General features: G+C 34.7%; 2 protein-coding genes across 2 annotated transcripts in view; one reads left to right on the plus strand and one right to left on the minus strand.

Moving 5' to 3' along the window:
- Positions 1-1,316: 1,316 nt before the first annotated feature.
- On the plus strand, positions 1,317-11,990 carry LOC149411674 (uncharacterized). The gene is made up of 6 exons (XM_089646642.1): positions 1,317-1,572; positions 5,825-5,980; positions 6,374-6,514; positions 7,123-7,202; positions 8,987-9,121; positions 11,316-11,990. Exons 1-6 carry the CDS (start codon positions 1,447-1,449, stop codon positions 11,404-11,406), a joined length of 729 nt encoding a protein of 242 aa, XP_089502768.1. The 5' UTR covers positions 1,317-1,446; the 3' UTR covers positions 11,407-11,990.
- Positions 11,991-12,321: 331 nt separating this feature from the next.
- LOC149411675 (lipase member H-B-like) overlaps positions 12,322-18,451 on the minus strand; it is a 28,581-nt gene continuing 22,451 nt past the window's right edge. The window contains exon 6 of the mRNA XM_089646644.1: positions 12,322-18,430. Coding sequence (XP_089502770.1) covers positions 18,075-18,430 — 356 coding nt within the window. The 3' untranslated portion in view covers positions 12,322-18,074. The remainder of the gene's footprint in view (positions 18,431-18,451) is intronic.

An 18,451-nucleotide genomic window follows, 5' to 3' on the forward strand; every position in this document is an offset into this window, starting at 1 on the left:
TATTGTTAGTCTTGGTCTATATCAAGGCTGCCCAACCTTTTTAACAGTTGGGCCAAATTGACGATTTTGAATCACTGGCGGGCCACTGAATACCTGACGGTTCCTATTTCCATGGGGGGGGGGGGGGGGTTGTTAGAGAATTTCTATAAAACATAATTCAATTCCGCGCACCCAAAAACATCATATGTGATTCCCCACAACAATTTTTCGAATTCCATGGGGGGGGGGGGGTGGCTACAAGATTCATTTCGGACGCAGAAAATATTATATCAAAAACCGGTGTATTTTTGTTTAAAAAGTAAGTTCAAGAGGTTAGATTTTTTCGTCGCTGATTCTTGTTCTGAGTAGCCTAAATAGCGATAAATCGCCTTCGTTGGCAACACTGGTGACCGCGCGCAAGCTGCATTGTTTGTTTTACCGCGGGCCCGCGACACTTTTTCAAATTGGCGGATTGGCGGGTTTTTTGAAAATGGTTCACGCGGGCCACTTATAATTCGTTCGCGGGCCACATTGTGGCCCGCGGGCCTGGGGTTGGGCAGCCTTGGTCTATATTGTTTACATATTGGTCCAATTCAATAACAGCAGTGATGAGACACCGATAGTAATGTGTTCTTCAATTAAAAGCGGTTTATTTTATGAATAAAAAACGTCTCGGTACTTTGTAATAACAGTTATTTGCATGTTATTTGGTTACTAAATTTACCCTGTCGAAATCAAAAGTAACCTCCTTGTGACCCATCGCCTTGCACCTTAGTGGCAGGGATGGATTCATGAGACCATCACTCCTGGACCCACTGAACCACAGATTCCTACCCACCCCTCATTACTTTTTCTTTCCCTAAACTTTTCTCCTTCCTTTCCTTGAAAAGATACTCCACCAGCCTTCCCAAAGATTACATATTATCCTATTCTTGAAAATTTTTAGAAATTCCCTGCAATTTGAGGAATTCCCACGAACTGGCAACCCTGCTTTGAATGACAGATCTTTACCTGCTTAGAAAAATTATCTTCCAAGTTTCATAGATAAAACAATTAAAAAAAACGTGTTAAACAGCTTCATTTTTGCTTGCTTGCTTGTGCTTGCTTGGCACTTTGACAAAATATATAATCATCATTTACAATAAATCTCATGTAAAAAATGCTTTTGAAAAATATTTTTATGCAACCAATACTTTCAGCTTTTTGTTTCATTTATTTAAAAAAATCCACAAATTAAAAAAATTGATTGGAAGTTGTGTGAACGTTGCTTATAATAATTCTGACATTTTCAAATGTCACTTTTGTCTAGTGTTTTCGTTTTGGTTTACAAGTTACAAGAGTGTGAGAGATCTTAGATTGTTTTTATTTACTTAAGGATTTTAAAAATAAAGCCCTAAAACTGTTTGGTTGCATAATAATATATAAATCGTCTTATATTGAATCTCAAAAGCGTATACACGTTCAACCATGAAGAATGTTATCATAATTCGTGAATACAACAGGGACACTGACAATATCGCTTGTCAAGAGTTAGTGAGGAAGTCGATTCTTTCATATACTTCCTCGGCATTTGTTACGTTCCTATTCAAAGAGGTAAGGCAATAAACTCGATTAAAACTAAATATTAGCATATTTGGTCATAACTTTGAAAAATAACAGTCATTATATCAAGTATTATTGACAACACTTGATTTTAACTTAAATATCTAATGGAGACAACTATTTATATCGGGGGTAGTCGCACATGCACAAAATAGGTTTTTAGAGTGTTAGTTTAAGTTTTTTTAAATAATTTATGCCTATTTCCTAACCTTCAAACTTAACTTTGATTCAGAAAAAATGGAACTTTAATGCATCTGTTACCATCTCCCACCATATAAATAGTTATTTATTTTGGTAATTATTTACCAAATTTTATTAATTAAGTTGAAACCAAGTGCTATTTATAATTTTGGTAAAGGTTACGTATTCCGCTTCACGGTAAATATGGAATGTTTACTTTGAATTAATACTTGAATTTAGTTATATTATTACTAAAAGTTACTATAAATGTTGGGGAACCTTTAATAACGCCTGCTCGCGTCCCCTTTAGGGCGTGAGCACACAGAGAGCGGTCAGAGTTCTGCGTTCTAGACCATTGACCGCTCAAGAGTTCCAACGCACACAAGCGGCGTTCAAATTCTCGCGTTCTAGTTTCGTTTGGGTCTTTGCATATGCAACATGTCACTAGAAAGTTCATCATCCGTGAAAATATATTGCTCTTGTGGAGCTTAACAGCTTCTAAAAAGAAAAGAAAGTATTGGGTGCACCCAATCAACACAACGCGAGAAGAACAAGGCGAATTTACTAATAATTTTATTTTATTTTATTTATTTATTCATTTTTTTGGGAAATCAACAGTTTAGATTTTTACAGATTGTACATAAGTAAAATAGCCAAAATAAAACTAATTACGGATTTCCTCCTTGTGACTTTACGTAAGACAGCATTAGAAGAAATAATTAAATTTATGAGAAATGTGAAGTTATAATTATATAAAATAAAAGAATTGTATAAAATAATAGAACAAAATAATACAACAAAAATAAAGGGGAAAAAAAAAAAAAAAACTAAAATTTATATAAAATAAAAGATTATCGATACATTGGTAACCATAAGAATACAAACAATATTGTGCATATAAATCATATCATAACCATAACCATAAGAAGACAATGTTGTGCATATAAATCATATAAATCATACCATAACAGGATTATAAATATATAAATACTAGAAACATAAACATCAGAAACATCAATTCAAGAAACATCAGTGAAATACTCTTTTAAGGTCATTTTATATTTAGTAAATTCGCAATTGAAGATGTCGATATTGAATAATTTGTTATATGTCTTCCGCTTCAGAATCCCACTCTAGTTTTTGATCAGAAATTAATTTACTTTTGACTGTAATTAAAACTCCACCACCGCGATTTTGATTGAGGTTATGATAATCTCTATCTCGTCTGTAAATATGGTACCGTGGATCGAAAAGTTCCTCATTAAAGATTGAATTGTTAAGCCATGTTAAAATTTACTTAAAATTTAAATTTACTAGTAGCAATTTCAAACCAAGCTTCGACTTTTTTTCGCGTTTTTTATAATTTACATCACTTAAATCGTATAAGAAACTCCTTTCCCTAACCAATTCAATTAACTTTTCTGTGTTTGTAACCTCAAACATCGCGGCGTTCTGGCGTTCTCTGCCTCGGCGGCAAAAGAACTCTTAGAACGCGGCGTTCCGTTTTGACCGCCGCGGTCTGACTGCCCGCTGTGTGCGTTGTTGTTATAGTATCAGTACATTCTAATGAACGCCGAACGCGGAACTCGGAACTCGGAACTCCTGACCGCTCTCTGTGTGCTCACGCTCTTAGAGTTATATCCCAGTTTTCAAGTAGTTTGTGGGCTACGCTAGGTTTGTATAGACTGGTTTGTTATTTAATTCTAATACGATATTATGAATATAATCCAACTCTTGATATGAACATAGTCGCCGTCGGCTGCGACTATAACGGCGCCGCATACTAATTGACATATCGCGTAAGTGACTTAATAAACGAAATTAAAATTAAAAGTGCGTATTTTTCCGTCTCCCCCGACATAATAAATCATGTTTTGAATTAATAAAGCTAAATCCATTTATTTGAAAGTCAAATATTGCGTATTAAGAGTGAAGCGGAATAAGAGAAAAATAATGTGTAATTAAGTTGAAACCAAGTGCTATTTAAATTTTTTTTGCGTATGAAGCGTGCAGCAGAATTCAACAAATTTTTGTTTATTGTATTGGAAGTGATCATTTCTATTAAAGGCCAGTTTTCTCGTCTGTATCTACTTTGAACTTTCCAAGGGGACATCAAATTGTTTGTGGTTATTTATTTAAATATATTTGGATAAATTATGAATATTTAGCTTTATCGTGATTGAGTTGTTATACCATGTTGCGCTTTCTCCTACTGTAACCAACGTTTGCAGTATACAAGTTCCCCTTCATTCTATGAAGTTTTATTCATAAATACATAACTTTTAGCCGTAAACTGCAACATTTTACTGTTAAAATGAGTGTAACAACTATCTTGATCCTTGGAACATTTACCAAGGAAACATTTATTTGATTATTCCAATAATAATAATCTATCCTCGCTGACTTCTACCCGGCGTTGCTGGGAGTTATCTTTAGGAAATAGTCATATGCCATTATACACTTTTCTGAAGGCCTTTTTATGATATACAATTCAGTTGTACATTATTTTGACGTATCTCATAAGGTTTAGACAGCGTTAGGAATGAAAGCGCCTGGAAATGTTTCTTTTACGATTTGATTACAAAACATCGACATATACAGGGTGTATCGGCACTAACCCGACAAACTTTAACCAGCTATTCCTTAGCACATTTGGAGTAAAAAATGTTATGGGCACTTTGCTGTCCGGTAGCATTTTTTTTTCAATTAAAAACAAAAAATTAAAAATTTCCACACTCCATCACTGTCATTGGCATTGCTTTTCGTGTTCAACAGCTGTTATAAGCAAGTTTGTCGAAAAGAGTCTTCGCTCTTTCGCACACACTAAATAATAATGGTTCAAAATGAGACGAATGGTGCCGTGCTATTTCGTTGTGATTGTAAAAGCGCGCCAATATAGGTACACACGTACATTATTCAACGGAATTCGAATAAAATATTGCCAGATGGGTTTTCAAACTTTGAAAAAGGATAAAACAGTGGTGACATGGGGTGAAAATATGAATAAATTTTTTATTAAAAAAAAACGTTACCGGACAGCAAAGTGCACATAAGATTTTTTACTCCAAATATGCTAAGGAATAGCTAGTTAAAGTTTGTCGGGTACGTGCCGATACACCCTGTATATATTTATTTATTTATTTATTACACGCCCTATTGGGTTTTCTTTTAAAAAAAAATACAGGTATTTTGTATCAGAGTAAACACTTAAAAATTAATACAATAAAGAAGAATGTAAACATAATGGCAAAAATGAATCCTCACGTATATAATTGAATTTAAAAGATTCAACAAAACAAAATAGTAGAAGCGGAGAAGTTATATGGGTACATAGGTCTATTTGTGTCTAGAAGAATAAAAGTGATAGCATATACAACATTTATACTGATTAGTTTTCAAATGAAATATATCACCCAGATCAGAATATTTGTTTCCGAGATTGTGAAGTCTCGGAATCGGAGAATTTTGGTAAACTAGTGTCCTGGTGTTATTGAAGTAAAAAGGTAAGAAATGTCGGCATGATCTTTTGGGAACATGGATATTGATACATTGAAGTAATTCGGGACAGTCAATTTTAAAATTTAGTATTCTTTGTAACAGTATTAAATCTGTGCAAAATTATAAATATAAACCTTAAATTATATATATAAACCTTCCGGAAGAAATTCTCTAAATGAAAGTGAAGACCCTATCAAAATCCGTTGCGTAGTTTAGAAGTACTAAGCGCACAAACAGACAGATGCGAATAGTGACTTTGTTTTATACTATTTAGATATGAATAAAAATGGTCGTTTGTTCAAAGTCTCCGAATATTCTTCACCGATTACTTTGAAATTTTGACACAATGTTGCATTCGATTACGCATGTGTTTTTATATACATATATATTATATAGATGTCATATGTGAGAGGTAAAAACATGATTTTTTGGAAAACAGCGTAAACTGTTGGACAAACATGCCTTTTTGAAAAAAAAAACAGTGCCATCTGTTGGATGTAAAAGCAACGCGTGGCGGATCGCATGGCGGGGTACACCTAGTGAATACTAAATTTCTCAATTCCAGGTAGTTCTACAACTCATGGTTCTGGCGGCGGCAGTGTCTTTTATATTCCTTGGGCTGCCAATTGTAATATGTATTAGCACCGTGCCAATGGTTGCAGTTTTGGTGTACGTCTTCACCTACACAACGCACTCATTTAAAGCTGCCGAAATATCGCAGGTAAGATCTTATTTCTTAATTCAGTGTTCAATTTTTTTATGAAAACTTAACCCTGATTATTGCATATTGACCATATAAATAAAGTATATTGTATAAATAATCATTCCATTAATTCTCTTCCTCTCCAGTTTATTATCCTCAATTACCTAACCTACAATCAATATAAAATTTTCCTAACCTTACTTTTCCACACTCCTTTTTCCTAGTAAACTGTATTTTCCCACCAATAAGCCAGTTGTCAAAACCAACTTCTTTTGTTTTGTTTACTAACTGTAAAAATAGAACACATTTAATTTAAAAACAAACAAGTTTTGCAATAAAGTACCTACCTACTCAAATTTAATTACCCTTATTATTCTGGAATAAAGAAATTATTATTAAATTTGTTTTCAGAATAAGCCCATGAAGCGTTGGGTGGCAGAGGCATTTGAACCATATTTCATGAACTCAGAACCCAAGGACATTAAATACGGAGTTTTCAATATCAATGAATATAAATCAGAAGAAATTGACACTACATCTTTTTGCTCTAAGGTAGGCAATGTTCTTTTAACATTTTTAACCAATCGGGTCAAGTTGAAACTTCTTTTGTGGTTAGACATACAATATAAACAGTTTTAGAAAGAGAAAACACCAAGCTTTCTCTTTATGTTTAAAAGTTTACATAAAAAAAAACAGTGAATATCTTTGAAATTGAATGTCAAGCCAGAATATTTTTAAATAAGTTCGGCCACGCTCATTCCAAAAATCATGCATTCGAAACGATATCAATACAGAAACATATAATTGCTTACCGTGGTCTAAAACCTATGACTCCACCTATTTATCACCATTTACGCCATATTTTTAGTGTTTTAAAAAAAAACTAATTTTAGTTCATAAAAATCACATATCGCTCAAGGGCATTAGCAGTGCTACCCAAATTGGGTGGTTATCGCTCAAGGGCATTAGCAGTGCTACCCAAATTGGGTGGTTATTGCTCGAGTGGTTAAATTAACAGCATTCTTCTTAGTTTTTTATTACCCATTTGACCGATCCTCAGGGCTTAGTTTAGGTTAAGAGGGATATCGTCCCCTTGATTTTCGACTGTATTTTGTATGTGTCAAGTACCCCACCTGATTTTTTGACTGTTTTCTTTTTAGATTGTTGGTGTGGTCAGTATCAAAGATTTCGTGGGTCCAGAAAATAGTGTATGGCTTTATGGATTGGCCGTCGACCCCAAGTTAGTATCAATTATTTCTTTAACCACTCAAGTGATAGCTATTTAAAAAAAAAAACGCCCTGAGCTATGGAGATTTCTGGGCATTTGTTTTTGGATTCCGCCACACTCATTCCAAGAATCATGTCTCGGAATATTTGTACGAAAACATATAAACGTTAATGAATCCACCCTTATTTAACCCTTTGTCCAATTTTTTAAAGATTTTATAGAGAAAAAAAATGGTTAATTTATAAATTGCTTGAATTCTTGTCTGTCAGTTATCAAAATTACCCAACTTTCTATACTCATTTGACGCAATATTGAATAATTCTATGTTGACTATGATTGGTCTACTGGGAATCAGACGCGGCCCGTGACTGTAATTACCAGCAGTGCATTTCACTTTTAAAATGTACCTAGTCTGTAATTTAGGTGGAGCAAATTAATGAATGGGAACACCTACTGCAATTCATTCTATCTTCTAAGTTATATTTGTAAAATAACTGATTAAATAATACAAAATTATCTCGAAAATAAAGGACACTCAATTCATCGTTGAAAATATAGCGAAACCGTTTGATTTCACCGCGAACGAGTTCCAATGTGTTAATGTTGTTGCGTTAACATTGAACATTAGTATTTCAAAGCGAATCCATTCCAAACGCATTGGATTACACATGATCAAAGTGATGCCAAATTCACTCGCCGTCAAAGCACTTCGATAATGCACGGAATGGGTTATGTATCTGCACTGCTCTAACACGTAATTTGACGTTAAGAGTGTAATCTGTCTCGCTCATGTCACCGTTTCGGCTACTTCGGGCTGTCTCGATACCGCCCAATGCTGTTTTAGTAGTATGGTAAAAGTTGGTTCTGTGCATATCGGGGTATGCACGACCGCTTGCTCTTGCGCGGGATTTTTTTACTAGAAGATAGCTCAAATAATGACCTGACGGGAAATACGAATTTCTTACATCGATCACTGGGGCACAGATGTCGTTGTAATTTGTTATGTGGAGATTGAAGACAAGCAGTGCAATGCACAAATGCACATACCAAGGAACCGCCTCTGCTGGGAATCAGCTACTTTTGAGTGTTATGTTTGAAAAAATTCGACATTATCAATGTTGTTAATTCAAAAAAACGACTTTCAGTTTGGCAATGCGCTGCACCGATTTTCTAAAAATCTTCGTACAAAAAACCGAGTTTTAGAAAAAAAAAAAAACTTTTCAGCTGCAACAACATCAATAGTGCCATTTATAAAATATTAGAACTCTAATACACCCAAAAGTCGTGAGCCGCCACTGCTGGAAATGTCTGTAATCACGGACATTAAAAATATGAAATATTTAACAAATAAACAGATGTTCAATTTTTAGAAAGCAATAAATTTAAAATGGCCACTACACGCAGACTGTACAAAACATTTTCTAGAATATTCCATGAGAGGAGCATTCGTGACATCTTTTGGTAATCGACAGAAGTATCAAGCTAGGGACTAAACATATTAGCTGATTCTGGGAACTTGAAAATAAATTATCAAAAATTCCCTACCTACAGCTGCCCAAATTTAGGTAGCTATCGCTCGAGGGCATTAATGGTGCTACCCAAATTTGGGTAGTCATCGTTCAAGGGCATTATCGGTGCTACCCAAATTTGGGTAGGAATCGTTCAAGGACATTATCGGTGCTACCCAAATTTGGGTAGCTATCGCTTGAGTGGTTAAAATCTCACATCTCTCCAATAAATATAATATTATGCAGACGCTCTTAGAAGAGATAGATAAACTTATTTTTATTTCTCAGATATTTCAAGAAAGGTGTTGCCAGACTGTTGGTTCGCAATGTGGTTGATTACGCTCACGGTAACCATTTTGAAAATGTTGAAGCTGTAACGACAGAATTGCAGACTGAAGCTCGTTTGCTTTTCCAACAAGAAGGGTAAGGCTTTTTTTTATACAAATTTTTAAATGGGACACTGTACAAGGGTCCCAACTGCTCCTAATGCTTCGACGCCGGTGGGACTATGGTTTTTTTTTTATTCACAATGAGAAGTGGTTGTATTTATTATTTGTTTTTGTGATCGCCAACCTGGCTGTGAAATGAATTGAGTGAATTGCACTCATTCCTCTACTTATTAATACCCTCCACACAGCATCCCTAAAGGTGACAGGTGAATTCATTGGCTTTAACCTCTGGAAAACCGTATGTGCACCAGTGACAACAATGTTTTCCCGCCTAGTTCATTTATGTTTCCATTTTTGATTTCCCTTAAAAAGGGTCTGGTTTTCTCTACAGTAAGTAGAGTAGAGAGAAATCTCTATCTCTCAAGGTATTTTTTTTTTAAGTACGCCATCGCTCGAGTTGTTGACGAAATATGAAGTTGCATTGTATTATTATTATTATTAATATAACGTAGATAGTTTACATAGTTCCCGTGGGCACTCTCACCTCTGACTATGTTTTCTGGTGTGCACAATGTGCCTTCCCAGGTATCTGAGCCTTGTTCCCATCGGGGCGGGAAATTGGCACCATAGGTGAATTGGAGTCTCTTCATCCTCTTCACATTTTCTGCATCAATTGACAGACTGAAATACCAAGAGTATTCACTAAAATACCAAGAGCTCTGAAAGATCTACGATACGAAGATAGACTCAAGGAACTAAGATTACCAACCTTACAAGAAAGAAGAGAAAGGGGTGACTTGATCGAGACTTTCAAAATTTTATCTGGACATTACAGTTGCCCTAGCATCCAAGAAATCTTCACTACTAATAAAAATATAAATCTCCGTGGACACCTTTTGCATCTAATCCTAGAAAACACTTCCTTGCAAATAGAGTAGTGGATGCTTGGAACAAACTCCCACAACATGTCATCGATGCAACAAATATAAATCAATTCAAAGCTCTATTGGATTCACATTTGGAGAGAAGAAAGGACTTAATTCAAACTTAAAACAACTCAATTACTGTCAAACTTTTTGTGAAATCAGATATGAGCGCATCAGCAGAATGCTGCCTGCTCATTACATAATAATAATAATAATAATTCCTACAACTACGCATAAATTGTGTTGAGTGTGGCGTTAGTTGTTGATACTCATGGGATTCGAACTTCATCCATTCAACTGCTAAATGAGTGACATACCAAATAAGCTATCGACCACCTCCCTCCTCATCTCTTTTCAGAGGTTAATCTCTTTCACTAGAAGGATACAATCACTTTCCATTACATTTACTTGGGAACGAAATGACCGGTCTGTGGCTGAGTTGACATCGCGTTTGGGTCCCACCCAGGCATAGTGTGTTCAATTCCTCGGCGGGTTAAGTACTCAATCACAACACAAGTAACATTTGCCGCTTACTGTGGTGGTAGTAGGAGATTTTCAAATATTGTCAGGTTATTCGTAATCCGGGAATGTTTGTATTTCTTTAACCTTTCCTTATCTGTGGTGTGTATTTACTACACATTGCTTCTAATAACTTTAACAACTCTATAAATATAATAAATTCTGGGTTCAGATTTTAGGTATTCCTCCGTTATACATTTATGCACTGAATTAAGAAATAATATTTTACATAGTTTTCAAATTCAATTAAAAATCATTTTTTTTTGTTAAAAAACGGGAACAAATACACCAATACAATCAACCGTGTGACACTGCTAGGCGAAGAGTGTGCGAGGATATGACACGCTATTGATGTCCCGCTTTAGTTCGCTATGCGGGAACATGAGAAATCCACACGTCCGCAGTTGTATTTTGATTTAGACCATCGATACCTACGACCGCATAGCTGTTTGTGTGCCAGCCGCCAGCCGAGTGGTTTATTTGTGCGTCAGCCAGTCGGTCGCGGACCGTCGTTAGATGTGGACTTCTCGCACGTTTTTTTAGAATCTGCCGATGGTTTTTTCATATTTTCACCAATTAAATTACAATTATTATCACTTTTGATATAATATATAATAAACATAAGCGATTAGCAATGAATATTCATATTTTTCCGATATTAAATCGCTTATTTTGAGATGTGTATTGACTACACTGCATCGGAAGGCGTGGATTTTTTTAGCACAGTAAGGGAAAGGTTAAAAAAAAAATTCTTTAAAATTGTGCTATTTTTATTATTTTCAGGTTCCAGATGAAGCAAATATACCACCGGCAAATACTTGGTCTGATATCCGTTGGTAAATTCCATCAAACGATCAAAGTCAGGCAGAACTAAACATACACCACAGCACATATATATATCGACCATTGTGAATTCGACTCAATTTTACAAATGTGATGAATTAATTTTGTATCATTTTTGTACTTTATTACTAGTAATAGTTACCAGTGGCGGTTTGAGACCTATCTCTTTGGGAGTTTAATCGGATATTAAAAAGGGAGAAAAGAATTTGCATTAACATATCTCACAGGTGCTGCGCACTCAGGCAGCTAGTAGATTCCCAAGGTTTTTTATTTTTATTTTATTTATTAGCGTTATAAACAGTCTTTATACATACATATATGACAGTGATCAGTGGTTTGTGGGTCTACCGCTCTGGCGCCACTAGTATGTTTTGTATGAAACTAAGAAATATGACAGAAGGTCTCATAGGTGCTGAAATTCATAACGCACCTATGGGATTTAGGAATCGTTTCGGACTCGCTTTGGGGCAGTATGAGTATCATTTGGATGGGTGGATTCTTTAACATTTAGTTTCGTAATTCTTATTACCTTATTTTTTATGGGAATTCACTATACAAACACACCTCAGAGAAAACCGCCACTGATAATTACTAAGCAAGCAAAGTGTTTAAACTCTTCTTATTAATTTACTACATAAAATATGTAATAACTTTAGTCTAGTAAATGTGTATATAAACCAGACTACAACATCACCAGTTTTCTGTTATCTGCATTTGAAGTTAGTCAATGTCTTAATTCGTTGTCACAACAGACAAAGAAGTACCATAAAAGATTCCATGTTTGGAGTTGGGTAATTTATACCATAATTGCTGTTACAAATCACAACTGACAATATATCACAAGGTGAAGGTAACTATGTATAAAGTTATTTAAAACACAATCACATATTTCTCTCATTTAACAAATAATCACGGTAAAAGGGGCCATATTATGAATGTAATTTATATGGTAACTTACTAAAAATCATTGCGAAACTGCCTGCTTACAAGTCAATCAATATCGTAAGTTACAACTGAAAAAAGAATCACAACTCAAGTGTCTACTTGTGGAGTTACGCAACTTATGTTATAATTCATCGTCATAACTGACAATAGAACCGTGCAAAGGTTATTTAAGACGAAATATTTCTGAAAAAGTGTCATAATTCATTGCTACAAAGGATAAAGAATCTCCATAAAGTATCCCTTAATTGTGTTATGTAATTCATGTCATAATTTGTTGCCTTTGAATATCTGTGAGAGTGCCCCCAGATGGGAATATCATACTGTCTTAATTCATTCTCACAACTGTACTTTCAATGTATCACAGTAAAAATCCCTCGTTTGGAATTATGTCAATTTTTATTAATTTATGTCATCATTCACTTTAATATCTGAACAAGAATCTTTGTGAAAGTGCCTATGTTTAAAATTATGTATGTAATTAATGGTAACCGCACAACTCAACACAATAACAATTCAACACACCTTTGAAAAGTGATATAAAGTCATTTAAAATAATGAAACCTAAACTAGTTAAATAGGTTAGGTTTATGTATTAGTTATTTTTCATTTCTTTTATGTGTTGAGATATCATGGAACCGTAATCATTGTCACAACCGAAGACAAACTTAAAAATAGACTACCATCTCTTCATGTATTCTATGTTATCAATTATTTTTTCTGTGTAAAACTACTTATAATATGTCTACAAAATGACTGTCTTAAATAGACTAGCAATATTTTAAATGCTTCCAATTTTCTTAGACATTATTGTATAGGACATTTTTGATACTTTGAATTTTATCTTTACTCGTATTTGAGTATTTTTATTGTATTTTATAAATTATAAAAGTATCTCATTGAACAAATTTTTAAGAGATCTTTTTTGTGAATCTCAGAAGACTGTAAAATGTAAATATTATATTATGTAATAAAATAATGTCATAGTTGCGTCTAAAATACGTATACCAAAGCTGACGTAAATTTTGTAAACGGACAATGTTTAGATATCGTCTTCTCAGTTCTATCTTGTCTTTAGGTCAAAACTGTAATTTTTTAGTTATGATTCAATTCAATTCAATTCTGTTTATTCATTTCAAAAACATTACAAAATTGTTAATTTCAATGCGTTTTTAAAATATTTTTGTAATAAGAATTCTTAGATTAATATTAACAGTGTGTATATCAACTATACCAGTAATAATAGAGCTTGCCTTTTAAAGGAAGCTTCATTGATGCTAAAAATGTCAATATCCGAATTGATTCTGTTTAACAGCAAGATTGCTCTCCCCACAGGCATGACCATTGGAAAGTTAGTTCTGCAGGCCGGGAGATAAAATAGTCTATGTTGTCGGTGACGGAGATAACCATCGGGAACATAGAAATGAATGCTGTCCACGATGACCGAGTTTTCAAACCATCCACGAAATTAGTCTAAAGAAATGTGTAGCAATTCGCACATCCCTCCTGACCTGTAGATAGTTCATTCCGAGCATACCCAAAAGAAAGTCAGTGGGATAGAGCCACGGGTGGTAGCCATACTCCCTCATGTAGAGAAATCTCAAGAATTTCTTCTGAACTCTCTCCAACATGAGAGAATACTTTACCTGGTGTGGACTCCAAATCACCGACCCACTTTCAAATATACTTCTTACTAAGGAATTAAATAAAACTATAAGCACCCGGCTATCTCTAAAATTCCTTGCAGTGCGTAGAACAAAGCCCAGAATTCTCAGTGAAGTGCTACATGCCGCCTCAATATGAGCATGAAATGTCAGCCTACTATCAAACATGATTCCAAGATCCTTTATTGTCGAGACACGTTTTAAACTTCGGGCGTCCATTGTATACCGGTAATACCAGGTATGACTCACCCTAGTGAATGACAAAATGAAACATTTAGAAACATTAAACTTATTTTACTCCATTCAACAATTCTATGATGATGGCGCTAGGCCTTTAGACCTGCTCTACCAAATGCTCCGCTCCATTTTATAGTACGTGCCCTAGTTTCGTCTGTACAGAATTCCATTTTGTCGTATCGTCACCTCAGTTGGACTCTAACAAACATTTTTTTTCAAAAAAGACCTTTCTATGCAAAACCGTTTCTTTTGCTCATTTCTATAACCAAAATAGCTTTCAAAGTCATCTGATTTGTATTTCTGCAGATATGTACTTGTATAATTAGAATTTGGCCATATCTTGGAATGGCATTAGGGAAATGTAGTTATGACCTTATGCAATTAATTATTATGCCCTATCTGGTTGCATATGGTTCTACCTGCACGTTTAGGTATGTTCTAAAATGGTAAGTATACATACTATTTAAATATTTTCCTTTAAAATATGTTAAACTAAACTACTTAACACAAGATTCAATCTCAACATTAGAAACGGGTAAATAGATTATGGAAAATCGTCTTTGCAAACTTTGACACTTATACAACATATCTCAGAACAAGGTAAAGTGAAGTAAAGCGCTTTCCAACTGAGGTGATGGTATGTTCTGAAAGCTGAGTGTATCATCCATTCTATTTTATCGTTCATATTATTAATTCCATTTAACCTCATGTTAAGGCGATGCCATACGTAGTAATGCAAAATCATGTGTTTTTGGTTTGAAAATTTGGTCGCCTAGAAATGTTTCAGATGCTTTAATTAAATACTGCAAGTAGAATACATCTTGGCCTTTGAAATAATCGAGTATTTTTTAGATAAGACTTTTTATAAGCCCAGAAAACAATAATGTATAAGGCCTATGAAAACTGATTTAAAGTTCAAAATCTCCTACTTACGAACCCATTTTCGGTTATGATTTTATTGTATAATGTGGCAAATTAAGTTATTTATAAAATGATCGGAAAAAAATTAAATATTTATGCCTGAACATCCACAAAATAAAATAAAAAGCACACTTTGTCCATGTTTTTTTCTTGTATAAATCCAAACAGGCGGATGGTGTTAAGCGGGAATTTAAACCTTATCGCCATCTACGTAAGGGTTGTTATTGATAGCGGCTCAATTTAAAATATTACACGACGTAGTGCATCGCCTTAAGTTATTAATTACCAAAATCATCATAATTTTTAAATTTGTTTATTCTTCATGAATTATTTATTTATGTTAAGTCTTCATGACAAAAATATCCTGTAAAAAACATATTTTTTTCTTTAAACACCTTCAGTTATTTCAGTTCCATTTTGTTGTATTGTCAGTTTTCATCGCAATTTTGACGATGTTTGTCGTACTGTCAATTTTTAAAACAAAAACGGTACAAGGAAAAGTTAATTTTTCTGACGGATAAATTACAATAAAAAATATAGAATATGACACTGGACTTGGAATTAATAAAGTTCCATTGAATGAAAAATCGATTTCAAACTTTGAATATATTTTTCTCAAAACCGTTTTTGACCTTAAGACAAGATAGAACTGGGGTGACGATATATAATTATTGCATTTTTTATCATTCCATAATAATAACAGTGAATTTCATTTAAATAATAAATCATTATAATCATAGCAATTTTATTTTCTACTTTTCTACAGTATTATTATACATATTGATACTTATGTAAATACAATATTGGTTTATATTCTATTGACAAATTAATAAATATATTTTTATACTTACACATTATTATTCTAAATTATCTTTGGATATTTTTCTATATGTACATATTACAGGGTTGTATTACTAAATAATAATAAAAGGTAATCTAGTTGGATTTTAAGGCTACATAATACTTGATATCTTCATGACTAAGTTATAGATTATTGTATATGTTCCATCATCTGGAAAAATATACGGCACAATACCTGTTTCTTGTCTCACACTCTACAAATTTATTATCCTGTTATTGTTGTGGCGGGACTGCATTAGTTTTTAATACTGTGAGAAACCGAGAAATTGTTCCACCACATTAAAATGTTAGTGGCCAAATCGATAGTTTGCTGAGAAGTGATTCAATATGGCAAGACTGCATTAGTTTATTGACATTAACAACTGACAGAAGCCAAGAAGTTGCGTAGGTATGATACCATATAGTGAGACTGTATTAGTCTTATCCTTAAAAACTAAGAGTGGTCAAGAAGTTATATATTGAAGAAATGCAATGCCATATAGCAAGACTACACAAACAACTTCCAGAAGTCAAGAGGTTGCAGAGATGCCATTACGGTGATACTGCATTAGTCCTATCTGTAACGGACGTAGTTGGCCACATTATTTAATTTCATAAAAATATGTTTTACATTTATAAAATGTGCCTACCCCACGCCACTGGCGAAATCATCACTCCCCGCCACTGGTCATTTTGTTCCCATTTTCGGCCAAGGCGGCTTGAAAACTTTGTCTCCGAACGGCGTCGATACCGCATCGCGCGTCTATCTCTGCCGAGCGGATCGATGTTCAACATTTTTATTATGTAAAATTTACTAGGAAAAATCAATTTTTAAATGTTGCAAATGTCTATATTTTACTTGTACATCTCCTCGGTGGTAGTTAAATAAACACTATTTGCTATGTGCTACCACTGAGGAGATATTAAAAAAGCTGTTTTTCACATATATGTATAACCATTTTTTTACAATAGTTTTTACCTTTTTTGCGTGTACAAAAATCCAGGAACCTCGTAGCGTAGTGAATCTTATCTCTTTCTGAGCGCTATGTTACGGGGGACCTGAGAAAAATACTAACTTAACGATATTTTACAAATTTGATCGCTTCAAGATCATTTTTACACTTTTATTTACAAACTTTTCTTATTTTTTGTCGTATCTTGGCAAACTAAAAATCTAGTTGTCAAGATACACATTCTTATAACTACTATGCATTTAAACTATGTAATTGTTATTTATGTAAGCCTTCAAAATCTTTTCAAACTACAAATTCAAGCGTCTACCTTCGGCTATGCTACCGGCAAAATGAATATGCGACATTTTGCCGGGGCATATAAACACATTACTGGCGCGGATAGAATCCCCCACCACTTTTTGACTCACAGCCCAATGTCGGGTGCGAGTCATGCTTATTGCATATAAGCAGCCACACAAAAAATAAAAGTTAGTTCATCTTTACCACCGAAATCAAGCGTTTTATTATCTAGAAGTGACTCCTGCCCACCATCTGCCTCACCTCGCCAAGTCTTCTGCTACAAACCTTCTGGCGTTACCTCCTCAAGATCAGCCGGCCCTACTCTGGAAAACCGCCAACGCCAGGAGCGAGCAGAGACGAAAGCACACCCAGTACCCAACATTCACCAAGCACTGGGTGCGGGAGGCAGATTTTTCATCAATTTACACTACTATCATCATCATCGGCCGTAAAGGAGCATTCTCATCGGTTGAAGACACGGTTTGGAACCGGCGCCCAAATCTACAGTCTTGTGCGGACTCCCGTCCAGTACACTATCATTAAAATCCAAGAGCAGTTAAGAAGTTATCCAACCACATTAGAACGCTAGTCGGCGATAGTTTGCATAGATTAGATACCACATGGCAAGATTGCATTAAGTTTTTTGACATAAAAAACTGAGAGAAGACAAGAAGTTGTAGATATGTGATACCACATAGGGAGACTGCATTAGTCTCGTTATTAATAATAGAAAGTAACTAGGGAGTAAAAACCACACAGTGAAACTACATTAAAAACCAAGAGAAGTCAAAACTTGCAGAGATGTGATTCCATTGAAATACAGTGAGTCTGCATGGTTATCATTAAAAGCCAAGACCAGCCAAGAAGTTATTCCACCACATCAAAAGGCCAGTCCCTAAATCCACCGTCTGCGGCGATGTGATACCCTTCTCTCCCATACCATAAAGCGAGTTTGCATTAGTCTTGAGGTAATAGATGCCCTTAGCTGTCGAGGGGGTGATGTATCCCATATAGAGTCTAGGGTTGGGGAAGCATGCTCCGGTTTTGAAGGTGTACCAGTCACGGCACTGGACGGACGGGAAGTTTTGAGTTAGGGTGATGGACTCACTGAAGAACTCCCAACTTTTGTTGTGGCTGCACATGAGGGCCAAGCAGTTGGGCTGCGAGTCACCACCGTTAGGGTAGAAGTCTACGTGACCTGTAACGGTGAAAGATTATT

This window comes from Hesperophylax consimilis, chromosome 25 (assembly GCF_061612785.1).
Source record: "Hesperophylax consimilis isolate HC1 chromosome 25, BYU_Hcon_1.0, whole genome shotgun sequence".
NCBI lineage: Eukaryota > Metazoa > Arthropoda > Insecta > Trichoptera > Limnephilidae > Hesperophylax > Hesperophylax consimilis.

Excerpts from the sequence above, each read along its gene's own strand:
- LOC149411674 (XM_089646642.1), top strand. The coding sequence starts at position 1,447 with ATGAAGAATGTTATCATAATTCGTGAATACAACAGGGACACTGACAAT. Across the intron at positions 1,573-5,824 it reads TTACGTTCCTATTCAAAGAG|GTAGTTCTACAACTCATGGT; the intron begins GTAAGGCAATAA and ends TCTCAATTCCAG. Across the intron at positions 5,981-6,373 it reads AAGCTGCCGAAATATCGCAG|AATAAGCCCATGAAGCGTTG; the intron begins GTAAGATCTTAT and ends ATTTGTTTTCAG.